Source organism: Centropristis striata, chromosome 14, assembly GCF_030273125.1.
Source record: "Centropristis striata isolate RG_2023a ecotype Rhode Island chromosome 14, C.striata_1.0, whole genome shotgun sequence".
Classification (NCBI taxonomy): domain Eukaryota; kingdom Metazoa; phylum Chordata; class Actinopteri; order Perciformes; family Serranidae; genus Centropristis; species Centropristis striata.
The window spans coordinates 8085402-8104506 of NC_081530.1; the positions used below are offsets into that span (position 1 = coordinate 8085402).

The window sequence follows — 19105 nt, forward strand, 5'->3', positions numbered from 1 at the left end:
TTTGTTTTGAAGAGTTGCAGCTAACAAGGGAAAAAAAGCCCATAAATATATATATATATTATGTTTTTAATGGGACTTTTTTGTAGATAGTTTTATTATATTTACTTTTTTACCTTTTTATATGTTCATATTTGTCTCCTATGTTTACATTATCAAGTTCCAAAACAGTTCATTAAGCATGTTTGTGGTTTTTATTGCAGTAAATAGTATAATTTTTAAAATCGGATTACATGATTTTTGGGCTCAATATGTTGATAAAGTAGGTTAAAATGAGAAAATAATTGTCAGATCATATAGGTGAAGAAAAAATGGATACTAAATATGGGTATAGTAAACATTCTTTATGTGGTAAATGAAGGGCAAAATCAAAAGTATTCAAAAACGGCCAAAATAGGCTCAGACCCCAGAGGGTTAAGGGTATTTAATATGGATAAACAGCCCTACACACAATAGCTGCCAGAAGAAAAAAAAACAGTCATTGTGAAACCTTTTTAAAGCAGTAAAACTCAACACAACCCCAGGGAACGAAGGCAGAAGCCTCAGAGATGTAGACCTCAAAATCCAAACTAGTACACATAGTTATACAACACTAAACTTAAGTGAGAAAATAAGTTTTGTAATTTGGGTGAACTCTGAGGCGACAGGGCTTCATAAGCTACTGCTGCTTCGTAGGCAGGGGCTTAGTGAGAGTCTGTCCCTCTGAACTGGACAACATCAACGGGAGAGGTGGGTTGACTAAAGGAAAGCCAAACACTTACGAAACACGTGAAAATGGACATAAACTGGAAGTCAAACTGGATTCGGTTCATGGTGATAGTGCACCAAGGGGCTGGTTATCACAAAGACTGAGAAGATTACTCTACCATTATGTTATCAAATGTACAAACACCATGAGAAGGAACAAATGACTCAGGAAACACATTCAAACGTCTAGATCCGCTGGTTGCATTTATGACCCAAACAAACTGTTGAGGAGGCCAAAAGAAAAGTAAAAACTGGAAGTCTAGAGTAAAATATTTAGCTGCACGCCGTGGCAAACCTATTCCAAACTCTTTGGCATGTACGACCAGCAAAATTTGCGCTTTATAATTTCATTTATCTTTTTCTCGTCAATATAAAAATTGAAATAGAAAAAAGTAAAACAAAAAAAGTATCAAATTTTATGTCTCCTCTGGTTTGTTATCTTACAATAAAATGTTAACATCAAAGTGTTTTATGCCAAAAAGGCCATATATCAATGCTACAAAAAAATCTAAGCCTTTATTTACACAGCAACACATCATTTCTGTACAGGACATTCATTTTCATTACAGCACACATTCATGGCTCATACATCCTAAGTACACACTGATTACAAAGCAGAAAAATAGGATTTTTAGGGTACCGCTTGAAGGGGTGACCGGGGTTGATATTTTCCTCCTGTGACTAAGTCCGTCCAACTTCCAACTTACATAAAGTCATTGAGCTCCGCATCCAAGGCTGCAGCCATCTCATCTGCCTCCGAGCTGCTGCCTCCTTCTTCCTCGTTGGAGTCTTTTGAAGACTCGTCTGCCGATTCCTCCTTGTTCTCCTCCTCCTTGGCTTCATCGTGCTTACGTTTGTGGCCCCTAGAGAAATAAAGAAAGATAATTAAAAAAAGAGAAGTATAAAGCATTAACCTGTGGGACTCCTCTGCACCACTGCTGCTGCTGCTGGGATTTAAATGGAATTTAAAGCAAAAGCACTTAAAACTGGCTCCGAAAGTGAGTACATCCCCATAGACTGCCATGTTGAAATTTCCAACTTTACAGCAGAAATAAACATTTTTACAGCCTGGTACAAAAAAAAAAAAAAAAAAAGCGGTTTTGGTCTTGATAGCTATTTTCCACTTTCATGACAACTGTATAGGGAGTTTTTTTTTCTTTCATTTTTATAACTCACCTGCTTAAAGTACATTAAGGCTTAAAGTTATGCACATATAATGAAGGGCTGCATTGAGTGACAGATGGGCTGAGCTCTTGGGATGTATAAATCAATAAACTGGAGTTTGGTCATAAATGAAAAATAAATAAAAGACCAATTGCTTCAGTGAAATATAAAGAGAAAGTAACACAGTATATTCTGCATTAATTTTTTTTTTCTAGAAAAATGGGAATAACTTGCTGTACTGCGTGTTCAGCAAAGCATGTCCCCTTGAGAATTGCACAATGCAATTAACAAGGGCTTGTTCTCCATACAAACTGTATCCACTGTGCAGCTGAACTCCCCCCTAGCTCAGGGTATGCTTCTAAAAGATGTAAAGGCCCTCCAATGTTAAAAAACTAAACCGAACTGTGGAGGAGGGATTCAGAACAAATGGGAAACCAGGGATACAGAGAGGAGAAGGGTTGGGATGGTTAGGAAGAGCACTGACGAAAGAGATAAGACGCAAACAAAGAAATTTAATTTTGAAAAAATAAAAAATGTAAGCGTAAAAAAGCCTTGGATGCTTTAAAGATCCAAACCATTCTGGAAATAGTCACATTATAATCAAAGTGAAATGGTGGTGTGTCCAATTAACTGATAGCCAGCATTGTTAATGATCTGTATTGCCCTTTTTTGCATTATGGTTAGTGGCTGTAGAGAGAGTTGTTGCCCCAAACTTCAGCACAGTATTGAAAGTATTGAGTGATTTCTGATCCAAGACCTTTTTTGCTTTGTTTATTATTGCAATGGTTCTTGCGACTTTACTTTGTACATGTTTGATGTGTGATTTCCAATTGATTCTGTCATCTACGGTTACACCAAAAAATATTAATTTCAATAAACTTTCTATTTCAACTCCATCTATTTTTATTATTACCTGAGCATTTAATGTACAATTACCAAACGGCATTATTTTTGTCTTGCTCAAATTTAGTGATATTCTATTTCTGTCAAACCATTTTTTTCAGTTTGTTCATTTCTAATAATCTAGTAATGTCCTTCTGTTGCTTTTGTAAGTTATCCCCGGAACAGAAAATATTTGTGTCATCTGCAAACAACACAAAATGCAATACCTTAGAGATCTTACATATGTCATTAATGTACAAAATGAAAAACTTAGGGCCCAACACTGACCCCTGGGGTACCCCACAAGCAATGTCCAAACGCGGAGAAACACAGTCACCCAATTTCACAAACTGAGGCTGCAGAATGCCGAAACTGAATAATTACAGAGATAAATAAAACATTCCAATAAAGAAACCATTGGAAAACAAGCAAGTTTTCCACATGTGGGGCTGGATAATGTTCCAAACTGGTGGCAGGATGATACACCTATATACACACCAGGACAATACCTTACTTTGACATACATAAACACAAAAAACTATTGGGCAATCTACTTTTCCTACTATCTACTTTTCCTATCTACATGTTTATAAAGTTTTGACAATGTAAATCATCATGAAATGTATATCAATTTTTGTTGTGTATAATGGAGACACACTTAAATACAAGGAGTAAATGGAATGGATCTTATCCTTTGTACTCAATTAGATTCATGATGAAACGCAAGGAAATGAAAAAGAAAGCACACATTCCTAAGTGGCCCAAGAATTCTTTGATATGGCTGTAAACATGCCGTCCCTCTTTCCACTCCACCTCAGCTTCTCCATGACATCCACTGCTGAGTGGCTTATTAGCATGATGCTAATGAGGTGTGTAGGGGCTTTCTATGGTTATTGTGGAGGACAGACAGCGACTCTGCTGAGAGGGCACCTCTCGTTAGACCACACTGCTGTCAGACATCCTCGCTAACCTCCCACAACAACAGTGGGGCTCTGGTTGTGTTTTCATTAAAGGTCAGATGTCGGCTAATATCAGCGGAGAGGCTCGGTGACATGTCGGTTAGAGTGGACCCCTGCAGACTGTGTGGTTTGTGTGGGTGGGAAAGGCTTGTGTTTGTGTTACATCAGCACAGCTATGATCCTCCAAACTGCCAACAAGTTTAATTTTCAAAGCCGCAAGATCGAGGCTCTGGTCAGAGGGTAATGTGAGGCTGGGAGAGGGCTAGATCAATGATTATTTATTAGGTAACAATGTGAGGAGAAAGAGCCAATCCACAACGTACCACCATCACTGATACCGTCCCTGTTACCTGGGCTTGTTGGTGACACTGTATGAGTCACTGCAGATGTGAATATAAATACACATGGATGAGTAAAAAGCCAACCCTCCCTCTCCCATTTCCAAATATTAACAGTGGAGACAGCGGGGGACGGAGGGGATGAGTTCCTCCATTGCTTTCTGCCTCGCATCATTACATCCAATCTAAATCCTTGTCTATTAATCCAACCACCCACAGACCCACATGCTGCAGAATCTCTCAAATCTCTCACCACTTTCAGTCATGTCAGCTCCAAAATGGGCTTCAGTAGTAATCCAACTTTATTAGATCTTTGCTGGTTTCATATGCTGTTAAACTGCACTGCTACGAAGGGAACCTCCTGCAGGCAACAGCTTTATTTACTTTATTATTATTATTATAATAGGGATTTTAACAAAACAGACTGCAGATAGAGTCAACTCGGAGTGGTCTTATCGTTACTTCACTTGGAATGTTCAATTTTAAATAGTAAATGTTCAGGTTTCTTGTAAAGTTATAAATTCTGTGTTTCTGCCATGAGTTAAATTACCTTCACAGTGGGACTCCGAAAAGCAATCTCTGACCTTACCTTATATAAAAATGATCTCAATGTGCAAAAATGCAAATGTTCCACACCTTTTGAAGAAAAGTAGTTCTTTTTTCATATTTAGTTGAACAAGCCTGTGTGGCTTTATATTTCTGAGCAGTGGACGTTTGCAGCTACATGGACTTAAAAGTAGTTTTTTGGCTTCAATAACAATGCAGTTGTCTTTTGGCTTGAATGTCTTTTTGCTAGACTGTAATTCCAATTTTAAAGAAAACCAAAGACTATGAATGTCTACACCAGAGGTCTCAAACTGATCCAGGAAAGGGTCAAGTGGCTGTAGGTTTTCATTCCAACCAAGCAGGAGTACACCTGTGTGAATTCATTCACACACAGATGAAAGCAGCATTGGGAGCAATTTGGGGTTCAGTATCTTGCTCAAGGATACTTCGACATGTAGGCTGCCATGGTCAGGGATCGAACCACCAACCCTCCGATCACTGGACGAACGTGCTACCAACGAGCCACAGTCGCACAATAGCATATTCTCTATATATTAATCTTATTGGCAGGTAAAGTTGAAGATGTGGCTGTCAAGGACCATCTACCACAAATTGAGTGGAAAGTTGCTAACAGTGTACTTTTATAAGTGTTAGGGAGGGACTTTGGACTCAGTTATATTTTTCAGTGAGAGAAGTCATGCAGTATAGAAACACTCACTTGTCCAGCAGTTATAAAATGTTGACAGTTAAATGACTTGAGCCAAGAGCGAGTCTGGCCCTGAGCCCTAAAAGAGCACTTTAAATCAAGCTGCTGTCGATGACACCAGATGCAAGGAGGGCCCGACCTGTCAGGTGCAGTTCTGGTTATTTATGCAACTATTAGGACCTTGATTTGAGTGAAAACAGGAAGCAAATCTACTGGTTTATTGGTGAAATTTCACATTTCTGCAACTCTCTACGGATGTTTTTCTAAATTAAACTAAATGTTGTTTCTCAGAAAATGCCACAAATGTCACTTGTGATGGTGCAAAAAGTAATAATGTGTCCGTTATTATAGACGCAGATGTTAAGCTCATTACTCTGAAATGTTATTATGCCTATGTACTATGGGAGTGTGATTGCATTAGGGGTGTCAGGAGGACGTACTACAGAGTGACTGCTGGTGAGCAAACAGCCTGCAGCTACAGCTGCAGCAACACATCATTAGAGATGCATAAGTGATACAAAATGACTAATATAAGTCAGGAAAACGGCATCTGCCCCAAGTCAAGATGCATTTTTATAAGACTGTGTGTTTAAGTCCAGGCAGCACTAATGCCGCCCAGGGGAGCATTTATAAGGGCTGAGTTGGGGAAAGACTTTACAGATCGGGCAAGACTACAGTTAAATTTTGTGGTGCAGAGTAACGAGCACTGCTGATAAAGTGCTAAGCTCTTATTTAAGTCCAAGGCTGGGAACTCCAGCCATCTTAATCTTGGGCTAGTGAGGAAAGAGGCAGGGAAAAATGAAGTGAGGAGGAAGTCCTGTAAAAAGTGGAGACTTCAAATGCTTCTGACAACTCTGCTCATGGCAAACAGGAAGGAGGGGTGGAGGGAAAGAGGGAGTAATAAGGCAAATGGAGGAAATAAAGTGTGAAAGAGGAGGAAACAGAGCATGGGCGAGGAATGAGGTAATGGACTATATAATGAACTCTACTTTAAGGATTCAAATCCTCGTGATTTCCTGCAAAGTTTTCTCCAGTGTAGGAGGGTCAGCATCCACAGGCCTCATCCCAAGAGAGCTTAGTTAAACATGAAAAGCTGACCATGACTAAAGTCAATGCAGTATCTTTCCCACTCCTCAATCGTTTCAATCCATATGAGTCAGTTAGTCACAATAGAACAGGGGTGGGCAATTCATTTTCCCAAGGGGCCACATGACCAATACCACAAAGGTTGCGGGGGCCGGACCAAAACTCTGAACTAAATTCTGCTCAATATTAATTTAATCGCTTTATAAAATACAGTAAATTATCTGGTTTTGATCTGCTACTGATAAGAATACATATTATGATAAGACTGTTAATGTGGAGTAAATCAAATATAGCTGTAAAAAGAAGTAAATACTCCATGTTGTGATGCTTTTATTTTGAAAAGGTGCCGTCCAGTGTGAAACGGGGGCTTTCATTTTGAAAGGTAGTGACAGGAAATAACAGGTGGAACGGTAAGATGAAAAACGAGTGCGTTGTAATTCATATAAAGTTGATATAAAGTATGAAAAAGGCTTCTATAGTGGCTGGCTGACAGGGACAAGGTTTGTTAAAGTTTATTTTCTTCTTTCATATATATTAGTGGCTATATTTGTTGTCTTAACTATAGCAAAAGTGTTTGTTTGCTCAAGTGCTAATGCTAATGTTTGTTATTGTTTTCCACCTCGTAGCTCTTACGGTGGATTCACAAGGTGACCAAAGAATGTCTTATTTTTATTTTCATGGAGAAACGATTTTAAATAAATCTTGTGAACTATCAGTTAAAGAGTCGACCGTCATTCAGCCAGGAATGCTACTAAACATACATTCAAACCACAGAAACAATATAGAGCATGTATGTTATGCAGTAAACCAGACATTTTTTAACTCTATGCAAAAAACAATTTGTGTTTTTAGATACCTAGGTAACTCAGATATACGTAAATCGCCTTCAAAATAAAAGCACTGTGGTTGTATTGATTTCTAATTTCTGGGTAACCTCACGGCTAATGCCCAGGTCTGCAATAGAAGCTGCTGTCCTGGTCAACTCAAAGTCACTGGTCCGATCTTAACTGGTAGTTATTGCTTTAAAAGAGTAGCCTAACAAGGGCAGAAAGGATCCTAATTAGCAATGCAGGTCACCATTGCCCCATATCATCTCTCTCAATCCCCTATAATCCCATATCATTTACAGCAGATGTGTCAAATACAGATGGGTAGATATATACACTCCCGTCCCTCATGCTTTAGACAGCTCCATATGCAGCGAGCTGATAAGCAGAGCAGTTAAACGATTGTTTTTATACCGACATTATCTTCCCCTGCCCCTTATTATATTATCTTACGATGAAAACTGACAAGCAGGAGGATAAAAGGACAAGCGCTGTTGTGGGGGTTTTGTGAGGGACGTGTCAGTTTTGCTTCGCGATGCTTCAAAAACAAGCCGACTTTCAACAGCGTTGCAAGGAAATAAACAGAAAGGCATGACAGTGCAAGAACAAGCACTCACACAATAAAAACGTCATTTTTTAAGGACACATGCTTTTAGGGCCAACTTGTGAAAAATACATGTTGACAAAGACTTTAGGTAGGCTGCTCACAGAGGAGAGATTCAATGTGCTTGGGAGCAGCTTTCTGCATCTTGGCAGGAAAAGCATAAACAAAGGGATAACAGATTATGACATTTAGTTAACCAATCTTTAGCAGCTCTGGCTATGTGGGAGAGCTGCTTAATTGTTGCTTTGTTTCATCTGGAACCAACACCTGCTCTCAGAGGACAAGTACAGTATAGACCCATTTATGGTTTGTAAACAACGTTTGAGTCCAATAGATCGTCTAGCTATGCAAGGGTACATGCTAGATCCGTAGATCAGTAGTAAATTAACCAATCTTACTCCTCATGCTTCCTTTGGTGGTAAGCATCTGCCATATGCAAGGACATTAATACTCTGGGGTCTGATATACCACATAATAATTAATATACCCATGTTTGTTATTTGGTATTTTCTCAGCACAACTTCAACATGATCTGACAATTATTTTTTTACTTTATTAACATATTTATCCCCAAAATACACAAAAATCACGAAATCTGAAATAAAATTACACTATTAATGACAATAAAAACCCACAAATATGCTCAATGAACTATTTCGGACCTGAAAAATGTAAACATAGGTTACAAATATTAACATATGAAGGTAAAATGGGGTGGTCGGTAGCGTAGTGGGTTACGCAGGCGCCCCATGTGTAGAGGCTACAGTCCTCGCTGCAGCTGGCCCCGGTTCGAGTCCCGCACCGGACGGCCCTTTACTGCATGTCATTCCCCTCTCTCTGCCCCCTGTTTCCTGTCTCTCTTCAACTATCCTGTCCATTAAAGGCATGAAAAAGCCCAAAAAAAAACATTAAAAAAAAAACATATGAAGGTAAAATTCAAATATAATGAAATTTTACACAAAAAATTACCATGAAAACAGTTTAAAAAAAAAAGATAACTGAAACTGTATTGTGTGGTCACAAAACTAACTAAAACTAACTAAAATTATAGTGAAAATGTCCTTAGTTTTCATCTTTCTCAACTTTTTTTATACGTAAACCTTTTTGGTTGATATGAAATCTATTTCGTCTATCTGGTTTTATGACTTAATAAACTTGTTGTAGCTGAGATGGATCAGAAAAAGGAGATAAAGGAAACATTTCTTGTGACTTTTTTGAATCTCGCACACAACAAATACCCCATTACCAAAAAACTAAAATTAACACTAAAACTAATAAAATCTTAACTTAAACTAAGCATTTTCCAAAAAATAAAAACGAATTAAAACTAGCAAACTCACTCTTAAAACGAATTAAAACTAACTGAGTTTGAAAAAAAAAAAATCACAATGAAATTAAAACTAAAACTAATGAAAAATCCCAAACTATTATAACCCTGGTTCACACTGCAGGTGTTGAATGCTGGATTCTGATTTTTTACTCAGTTATGAGCAGATGATATCGAGAGGAAGTATGAGGAGAAAGAGAGCAATGGCTTTTTGTGGAGCAGTGACTGCTCAGTCTGTACGGAAGTGTGTGTGGAGGAGTCGGAGCCAGGAGTGTTGGGATTGTAATAATTGATTGTGTGTAATCACAGCATCAAAGTGACTTCTGCCCCCGCCAGAGCAGAATTATGATGATTGTTGCAGTGGAAAACATCAGGCCTGTATAAGATATAGGACCACATATGAAAGAGACCCAAGTCTGATTTGAAAAAATAAAAATAAAAATCAGATTCCATGTGATTTGTGCTGTTCACACAAAATCAGACATGTGAGTGAAATAATTTAATTTGGGCCAATTTACCTGCAGTCTGAATGAAGTCTATGTAAAAATTCAGCTAAAGGACATATTTATTTTAGCTAAAGTAATAAGCTTAAAAACACTCAGAAGTATGTTTAAGGCATGCTACAGGACACATGAAAATACTTTTGGGCCTCCTACAACACAGCATTATTTTTTTTTTATCCCATTGGCCACAAACTTCTATTTAATGTTGGCTGCATCATGTATCTCATAAAGGAACAATAAGAAAGTCTGTCCCATACAACTTTAATGGCCATGGCTATTTTTCAAACAAGAGACTTTAACCCTTGGCCTTGTATTGAATTTAATGATGGAGACGTTATGGGCTACAAATAGCTTTCTGCTTTTTTGCCCAATATCTGGGTTGTAAAATGGTTGTCATGCACACTAGGTCTACTGTCCTCTGGACTGAAACAAGTCACTGTGTCTATATTAGGGATATATTCGGCCAATATTTGCGTTTTTTACTTGTATCAGCATCGGCCGATATGTGCGTGCGTTCACTGATCAATTAGCCCATTTCACTGAGCCAACAGCAGGCAAGGCTCGGTGCAACATCTGCCATTCTCTGGTGAGCTGCTGCTGATACCGGAAAAAAGAAAAACACATCAAATATGTGGATCATCTGAGGCGCCACCTCCTCCAGGCCTAGAACAACATACACATTGTTTGCTATCCAACTCTTAATATGTTTTATTTGTTTTGTTAATAAATGGTTCTTTTTTTGTTTAAATTGAGACTTGTGTAACATTTGTTATCACTGGGTCATTTTTATCATTTAAATGGAGGGAGAAAAGTCAATATCGGCTTCAAGAATCGGCCCCAAAAAATTGGCAGCACATATCGTTAAGACTGATGTCAAAATAATCGGTATCGGCCTTAAAAAAACCTGTATCGGTCGACAACTAGTCTAGATTACCTAGAGACTTGGTAGTTGCAGACACACAATTGCTGAAAATACTGGAATGTATTTATATATTACACTTGAGGTGGACATTTGCGGTATCACTTGACTTAAAGTAAAGGTAAATTAGGGTTTCTCCACAAAGGTTCACTAGACTGTAGACTACACTTAAAAACAACAGATAAAAAACCCTTGCTAACAGTAACGTCATGGAGCAAAGACTGCCACAAAGGTGTGATGCAGTGTGTCAACTGTGTGATTCACTGTCAGTGTCATTTATATCTCCCCAGCCACCCATGTCTGCATCAAACCGCCCGCATCTCTGGCTCAGCCACAGGCAGCAGAATCAGATTAAAGCCCCCAGGCCTCACACAAAACACTGCTTTTCTCTGACTGCATACCGGCAGTAGCACAAGGCTGTAGGTGTGTTCCCACAGGAGCTTGAAACAAATTTGGACACTACGGCTGGTTCAAAGAGTACAAAGTCTGTGTCCTTACTTTTTATAGGACACAAGTAAAGGACAGTATCCAATAAAGGATGAGATACTTGTGACAATGGGGTCATTGCGCCAATAAACAACCATAAAATGTAAAAACTGTCCTTGAGAAAACTCGTAAAAGACGAAGGTGTTTGGACTCGAATGCAAAGCTGTAACTTCTTTTTAAAGCGAGTTTTGTTTGGGCCAGTTCCAAACAATTTAATTTAAATTATAAACTAAGAGAGTCCCCAGTCATAAAATATTCAGACGGGTTTTTTCTTTGGGGTTTTTCTGTCTCTGCACTTCACCAAAGATATGCATACAACCCTGTTGCCCCTTCTGTCTGCTTTATCTCTCACATCTCACAAACATTAAAGCGTACTCAAGCGAGCTGACAATGACAGGCGACGCAGGCAAGCTCGGCTGAGGAATGATATTCATAATCGTCGCAAAAAATAAAATGCCTCTATCCCAAGCTCGCACAGCGCTGAGAATTTCCTGCATGAGCGCCTTTGATGGCGATACAAACTCTGACCCTGGCAGTGTGAATGTCACACAAAATAATCAATGCGTATCAGCACGCTTCACTTGGTTCATATGTTTGTTCTTTGATTGGGGAATGACTTGGTGTTCCTGTGGTCAGTCCAGTCACTTGGAAAAGTGCAAAGTTAATAGTTAATCTATGTACAGGGGATGTGTCAAGATTTCCAGTCACTAAAACAATGGCGTGTGTGTGGGAGAAGACACATAGATATATTGGAAGGGGTTGGGGAATATATTGGGAAGTTTAAAGGGACACACCCTCAGTTCAGTAGTGCAATGAAAAAATACGGGGACTTAAAAATTATATGCAGGGCTAAAAACAAATGAAAGACACCGACCTCAAATGAAAACATGGTGTATTACATTTGTGAATTTTGAGCGAGTAAATGTATCCACTATATAGCGCCCTCAAAAATGACACAGTGGAAAGAAAAAAAGTGTCCTTGCATGTACAGTATATTCTACTAAAACACCCACAATGCAATGCATTACAGCAATAGGGTGCCACAAGGATGAGTCCTTAAACCAGGAAGTAAGTTAGCATTTTAACGCCATGGGGTCCAACCACTTAAACTCAATGAGGATTTTGAATGGGTTTTTGGTTAGAATCCTGAAATAAGGTTTGGGGTTAAAAAAATACTCCCACTTTTTGTGAGTAGGGTTAGATTTAGGGTTTGACAATTTTGGAGTTTTTACATGTCCTTAAAAAGGCGGTTGCTAACAAGTGGCTAAATGAGACTACAGTGGTTGCCGGGGACATTAACCGTCATCACGCCGGACATGGACGGCAAACCTCTCACTAGTCTGTCTTATAGCCTCTAGTCGTGTTTTTCAGTGCTATTCCAAAAGCTTGTAGATTGTAAATTATGTAAATAAAGTATTTGTTAGGCTATGGATTCGCTAGCTTGTCAAAACCGCTGGTTGTAGTTCACTATAGCACAACGTTAGCTTTTTACTTCTGTCGGCTGCATTAACGCTTCAAACATCATAAAAGTGGTGTACATTTATGAAGATTATCCTGCTGAACAAAAGGTCTATGCATCAGAAACCTGTGTTTGCCACAGAGTTGATTTTCTGCAATGATCCAAAATCCAATGAAAAATCCCATAGGCTAATTCTCAACAGACCCCATGGAAAATACATCAGTTCGTTTTTCTCTCTATTACTTGCGAGGGCTCCATCCAAATGCATCACAAATTGTCGCTACATTGAGCAAAATCGTCGAAAGAAAATGTGAATCATGCTTGTTTCCATTCACAAATGATGCTATTATAAGGTGTTGGTTTGTTCAGATAAGTTGTAGACGGCACCAATTCTTCCAGTTAGAAAACAATTATACCATTGTAGAAGAAAATGACATTGAAAGTGGCAGTAGAAGCTCAACAGTGGAAAAAAAAAGGTAGAAAACTTGATGGAAATACAACATTTCAGCTCGTTTTATCCTCCTTGCCCAGCTCTCTCTCTCTCTGTTTATCAGACCACAAATGGAAAAAAGGATTAGCCAGCTAGCACACCCCATGGTCCCTCCACCTCACTCCACATTGCTAAGAGACTTCCTGCAAGGACAGCACTCCCCTAAATCTTCAGTCAGGGGCACCAGCAACTTGAATTCAGCTAACACAAACTCCAGAGCTGGAGGGTCACAGCAGGTTGCTGGATCCAACAAGCTTCTGATCAGGTGTGGAATTGGGGTAAATCAGACCCCGGGGACTAGGTATAGGTCTGTGCCCTCCCTCCAGTGGTCTAATTCTATGGAAACACTGCACATTCTACATGTACTTTATCAATTTTCACCTAATTAGAGTCAGACATCACAGTCAACATCTGAAATGTTTTTCAATCTTTGTGTTTATTCTGTATAAAACATAATGAGTAGTTTTTGTGGTGTTAGGGAAAGATATGTGCATGAGTAGCACCAAGCTTGTCAAGCAAGCTAATTAGTGTATTTCCCAAATTAATTAAGAACACTATGTTAGCAAACATACTAAAACAGATCATTTTATTCCAGCGCATGAGCCAAAAGTTTAGCTTTGATCCTGAACCATCAAGTCTAAACAGAAAGCTGTTTTCCTTGAGTTCATACAGAGTGTCTGAGGTAATTTTGATGTTGATTTACAGCCTGAATACTAAGATCTGCTCCACTCTGTCTGAAGCAGAATACCTGCTGAGACATAAAGCTTGATGGATGTTCTTTGATTGGACATGAAACAGACTTGTTAACCTAGCGTCTAAGAGCTGAAGTGAGAAAAGCAGAGGTGTTGAGATGCCAAAGGGAAGGACCTTGAAAAAGGTTTACATTATTTGGGCTCATCAAAATGACTTTATACTTCATTATGAACGCTGGCGACTGAGATATCAGTGTTTAAATAAAACCCACAGATGCAATTATGGTTTACATCAAATGGTTTATAAACTTCAATATGAGGATTGTACAACAAAGCTGCAAAACAGCCTTAAAACCATGACTACTTTGATACTCCCACATTCCCAGCACCAATGTTCTCCTCATCAGTCTATGCAGTGGGTGGAGAGCACTGAGCACTGTCTGACGGAGAAATTCCGTGCAATTGCTAATTGCCCCACTATGATGAGGTGCCTCCTAATGAGGTACTCTTCTTTTTACACCTCCGTTGCTGGCAGTCATCTACTGACGAATGTACAGTAACAGTCATTTATTTCATAGTACTGAGCCCTGTGCAGGGAACACACAGTGGTGATCAAAGCATGGGTGCATGTGTTTGGTTGTGATGTATTGGATAAAAAAAGAAAACAGGAATAGGTTTTGGTTTTAACTTCCCTGATGTCCATTCTACATTTTGTTGTTTCATGGTATGAAACAACAAAATGCAGAATGTATATAGGCTGAAACATGTCCCGTAACAGAGGCCATGGTCTTCACATTACTTTTTTTCTAGTTTCACAGGCAGATGACCACCACATTGGGGGGGTGTGTTCCCAAAAATCAGAAAGTGGCACCGGTTGCTCAATTTGTGCGTCTTTGTAGCCTCTTTCATAGTGCGGTCCCGAAAATGCTTTGCCAGAAAGATCTGTGCAGGCTTTTCGCCTTAGGGCGTTCATAGTGACCCGCAAAGGCGTGATATTCATGCCCTTAAATAGTGCACTCCGGCGTTGCGTAACAAGGTGGGAGGAGACGATAGTGATGTTCGACAGAGCAGCAGAGAAGCACAGTGCTAACAGGCTACACAGTTAGCTCTGTAGCAGTAGAGTGTGTATGTGCTCTCAACCTCTGTTTGTTTACAGCAAGCACCAGACGCTCTGTGCATAGTTAGCGATGCCGGTTTGTTTACGATCAGCGGCGGACACCAAGTGTACAGTTAGCAGGCCGGTTTGTTTACAAGTGACGGGCGCAGCAGTGAACAGTGATTCGATGACTGTCGGACCAGGTGGGATGTCACGCCACTGTGACTACCTCCCGGCATCCCGCTTTGGGCGCGTTGATAGTGGAGGCAACACGTTACAGAGACGTAAATGCCTCGGCATGAAACAGCACTATGAAAGGGGCTAGTGACAATAGCTCCAGGAGCTTCTCTCTGGTCCCTCTCTACTGTTTTGTTTACTCCCACTGACATTTTGTTCACCATTGCACACGTGTAGTTCAAAAATAACTGAAATGGAAAAATAAAGCTCTAGTAACTAACAAGCTTGCTAACAGCGAATTAGCAGACTTGTTAGCTTGTTAACTTAGCCAATTATAATGGGAATTTAGTAGACAACAATAAGTTTACAGTTTGTTCAATTCATTGGTCAATGGCGCAAAACCATGGGTTAAAAAATAAAGTTTCCCAAAAAAACAATCAAGAACATGCCATTTCTCTGTCCACATAGCCATACAATGAACCACTGAACAGCTAACAGACTTTCTATGAACCCCAGTCTTTATTCAGGTATAGTGTCAATAATGACGAAAAATGAAAAGTGAAAGTATGTCAGGCAGGTTAATTCAACATTTTTCATGACATAACCTCTCATATGGAAAAAGTGCAAGAGTGGAGTAGTGACTATATCATTTCTGTCAAATCTCCTCATGGCAAAATCTACTTTTCCTTCATCCAAAATAAAATACTGTATAGACTTTTGTGTGAGGAACAATAGTTTATGCCTGTGTGTATTGGTGGTGATAAACAATAGCTATTAACAGGCCAGCCTTCCCCTGAGATACATCTCTTTGCTTCAGAGTGAGATCAATCCGAACCAAGGGCATAAATAGAAAGGTGCCTGCATCATCAGCTTGGAGCCACAAGAAAAAAACAAAAAACTGGGTCAGATTACTTGCCGTTTTAGTTTTTCCTGCTTATGTATTCCTCCTTCCTGGTCTTTTTCATATATGTGAAAAGCCTGAGTAAGCATTCCTATTTCACACAGTGTGCCGCCTCGCTCGCACTGCTGAGCTGTCTTTCCCAGGGACAGAGAGCACAGGGCTCACTGTGCTGTTCCTCCATGCTGCTCCGCTGAGAAACACATACTGTTGGGCTCAGTGTGCTCACAGAGGGGAAGCAGAGCAAGACAGACTGCTGTCAATGTATTTTAAATGCGTGTTACATCCATAATCCTCCTTCCTTTCCTGCATGTGGCATCTTTCAAAGCACCTTTGGGATTCAGGTGTCAGGCTTCATTTTCACACTAACAGGACAGTTGGGTGTCTCCAGACAGCATGTCCCGTGGGCCAGATTGACGGACTGATCGACTCCATGAGGCGAGACGAGGCTTTCCCTCCCAACGCGTCCACAGCTGTGTATACGTATGAATACTTTGATGGCTTTTAGCTTTGGTGCTCCACACCAATGACGAAAACAAGCAAAGATGACAACCATTGTCAAATACTGACAAACTATGAAATGGAGCAGTAATATGGTCCACTGTGTTATGGACTGTCACTAACTGTTGTGTTTTATGTTACTGCCGTCTCCGGGAACTGTCAAAAAAACATAAAGGCAGAGCAGGAAACGACAGCTGAGAAGCAGAAAGAACGGTGTGACAGTTTGAATGGAGATTATTAACGTTGAAGCACAGAACAAATTAACAGAAAGCGATCCCAGAGCTAGTGTCTGGAGTTAAACAAGGACCAGAGGAACCTGTAGTCAATTGTAACTTAATGTAGCATGTTGTTACAATGACATTTTATAGCCGATATGACCAGGCTGCAGTGTGTTGCTATGAGGGTTTACACTGTTGCTGAAAAGCAGTTTGTGGCCATGCTCAGCTTTAATTGAAGCATTAAGGGAAAAGGGTGGGGTTTAGGATCGCTCAGCAATAGCCACCATTAAAATAAGCTATGTATTCTGGGATGTTTTGCTGAAGTCAACTGGTCTTTATTTGCAAGAATTCCATGAACACGCTAACTATATTGCATGCATTTACAGCCTCAAGAAACTTTACAACAACAAACTAAAGACCTAGGGAATTCAGAGGATGTATAGCCTCCAGAGGTATATTGTCAGAACAGAAGTGCTCCACATCCAATAGCTGAAAAATGCAAATCTTATAGAAATATCCAAAATGTCAAAGGTTTTTGACACCAAATCACAGCATGGATTATTTCTATGATGTCCCTAAATGCCTTGGTGTCTTAATGTGATATTTTGGAGGGATTTTTGATGTTTTTTTAATCTATTCTCAAGTGAAAAAAAGATGTGAAATTATATGAAATGTCTCTATTGAACTGTGACGTGGCTGCAAAAACAACATTACATTTGCTTTCTTTTTAAACCACTCACTCTTTTCCAGTCTTGCAAACAGAATTCCATGACTCCACTTTTGCGAGTTAACATATCTTCCATTATCTTATCAAACTCTATATTTTTAAATTAAAGTATCAGTTTACTATTTAGAAAAACTATTGTACCAAATCTGTGTTACAAATGGTATCAACCCCAAAATTGCATATGCAACAACTTCACAAAAGCTGCATCTGAAATGAATCTTCAGGTTCCAGCTTTCAGATGATGTACATAGCTTCTACTACTACCGATCTACTATTGATCTGCTATCTCCCCTGCCCCGCTAAAAAGATAAAAGTGGATCTAAGTGGGTCTCTAAACATGTTTAAATAAAAATAATGATCAGTATTGTTGTTGTCCTATGGCTCTTTTCCAAAGCCATGATATTGACACTATAAAAAAACATTGCTCGGGCTTATACTGATAAAAGCATTTCAAAGTTTAAAAACAATCCAATAACTTTTTCTTTTAAATTAACACATATCAACAGGATACCTTAAATGTATCCATGTAAGAGCACTGAGCCAGACATTATACAGTTTAGAATAGTTGTTAAATAATTTAGAACAAGCAGATGTATTGTCAGGGCATTAATGGGAAAAAGCTGTAGTTACAGTTTCAACCAGTCAGCACCCAGCATTCCTATACAGTCCTTTGACTATAAATGTCTAGGGAAACCACCATGCACAGTCACAAGCCGAAACACTTTACCTCCTCAACTAATCTGACAGCTGACCTTATAGTGACTCCAACAAACTCTAATTCACCTTTCCAGGAGCAGATTGTCTGAATACAAACTCTGGACAGCATGACAGAAGGAAACGCGGGCTTTGTTCACAAAACAAACTGAAACAAAGTGGAGGCTGCGGCTGCTGTAGAGCGTTTGTACCTGGCATATCACATAACCGTAGAAACCGGTCTACCAGAAGCACCTCTGACTGCATGTCACAACAACAGAAACTGTCTATTTTGGTTTAGATACGGATCAGATGATGAGGAAAAACAGTTTTGAGGAAAAACAGTTTTAAAGGCAAATCCGGCGTTGAACTGACCCATGTTAGTGAAGCAGTCAAGAGCAAAATGGTTAGCACAGACTAACGCGTTAGCATTAGCTACTGCAGGAACCTGGCTGTCATAAATAAAAACGAGCCACTGATTCCTTCTATCCTCCTGTGGTGGGGAGAGAAAATAGACTTCTGTGCTCGATTTTGCAGCCAACAACAAAACATTTGCCGTGTCTCAGTCTAAGCTTTGACATCTCTAGCTGAGTTGCAATGGCGGATGCTACTGAAGACGCAATGGCGTCTGAGACGGACTGACAGCAGAGCGGTCAAAGCCTTGATTGACGGCTCTGGGAATAATTATTCACCCATTTATGCTAATGCACACAAATCTACGCACCAATTAGTGGCAAATGCAGGGGTTTCAGCTTTCCACATGCACATGCATGGCTGAAGGATGACTGAAAAACATATGTATAGGCCAGAAAAAAGATTTTTCACAATAGGGGACCTTTAAGCGACGAGCTACATTCAATTAGGCAGTTTGCTTCATTTTCACCCCGGATGCCAGACACCTGCATAAATTCCAGCTGTAATAGTAGACATTTAATTAATCTGCAGCATGCATCCACATGCCCTGTAGCAGAGGACCGATATGGAAACTGTGACTTCACAGAGGAAAAAAGAAAAAAAAGAGCAGCTCCGGTACAACAACAAAGACACGTCTATCCATGAGCTG

At 39.6% G+C, this 19105-nt stretch overlaps 1 protein-coding gene across 2 annotated transcripts in view; it reads right to left on the minus strand.

The window, feature by feature from the left end:
• Positions 1 to 326: 326 nt before the first annotated feature.
• The window catches only part of ctdp1 (CTD (carboxy-terminal domain, RNA polymerase II, polypeptide A) phosphatase, subunit 1), a 101904-nt gene continuing 83125 nt past the window's right edge, over positions 327 to 19105 (minus strand). For both annotated transcript variants that reach the window (XM_059349632.1, XM_059349631.1), the window contains exon 13: positions 327 to 1607. In XM_059349632.1, the coding sequence (XP_059205615.1) occupies positions 1448 to 1607 (160 nt within the window). In that variant the 3' untranslated portion in view covers positions 327 to 1447. The remainder of the gene's footprint in view (positions 1608 to 19105) is intronic.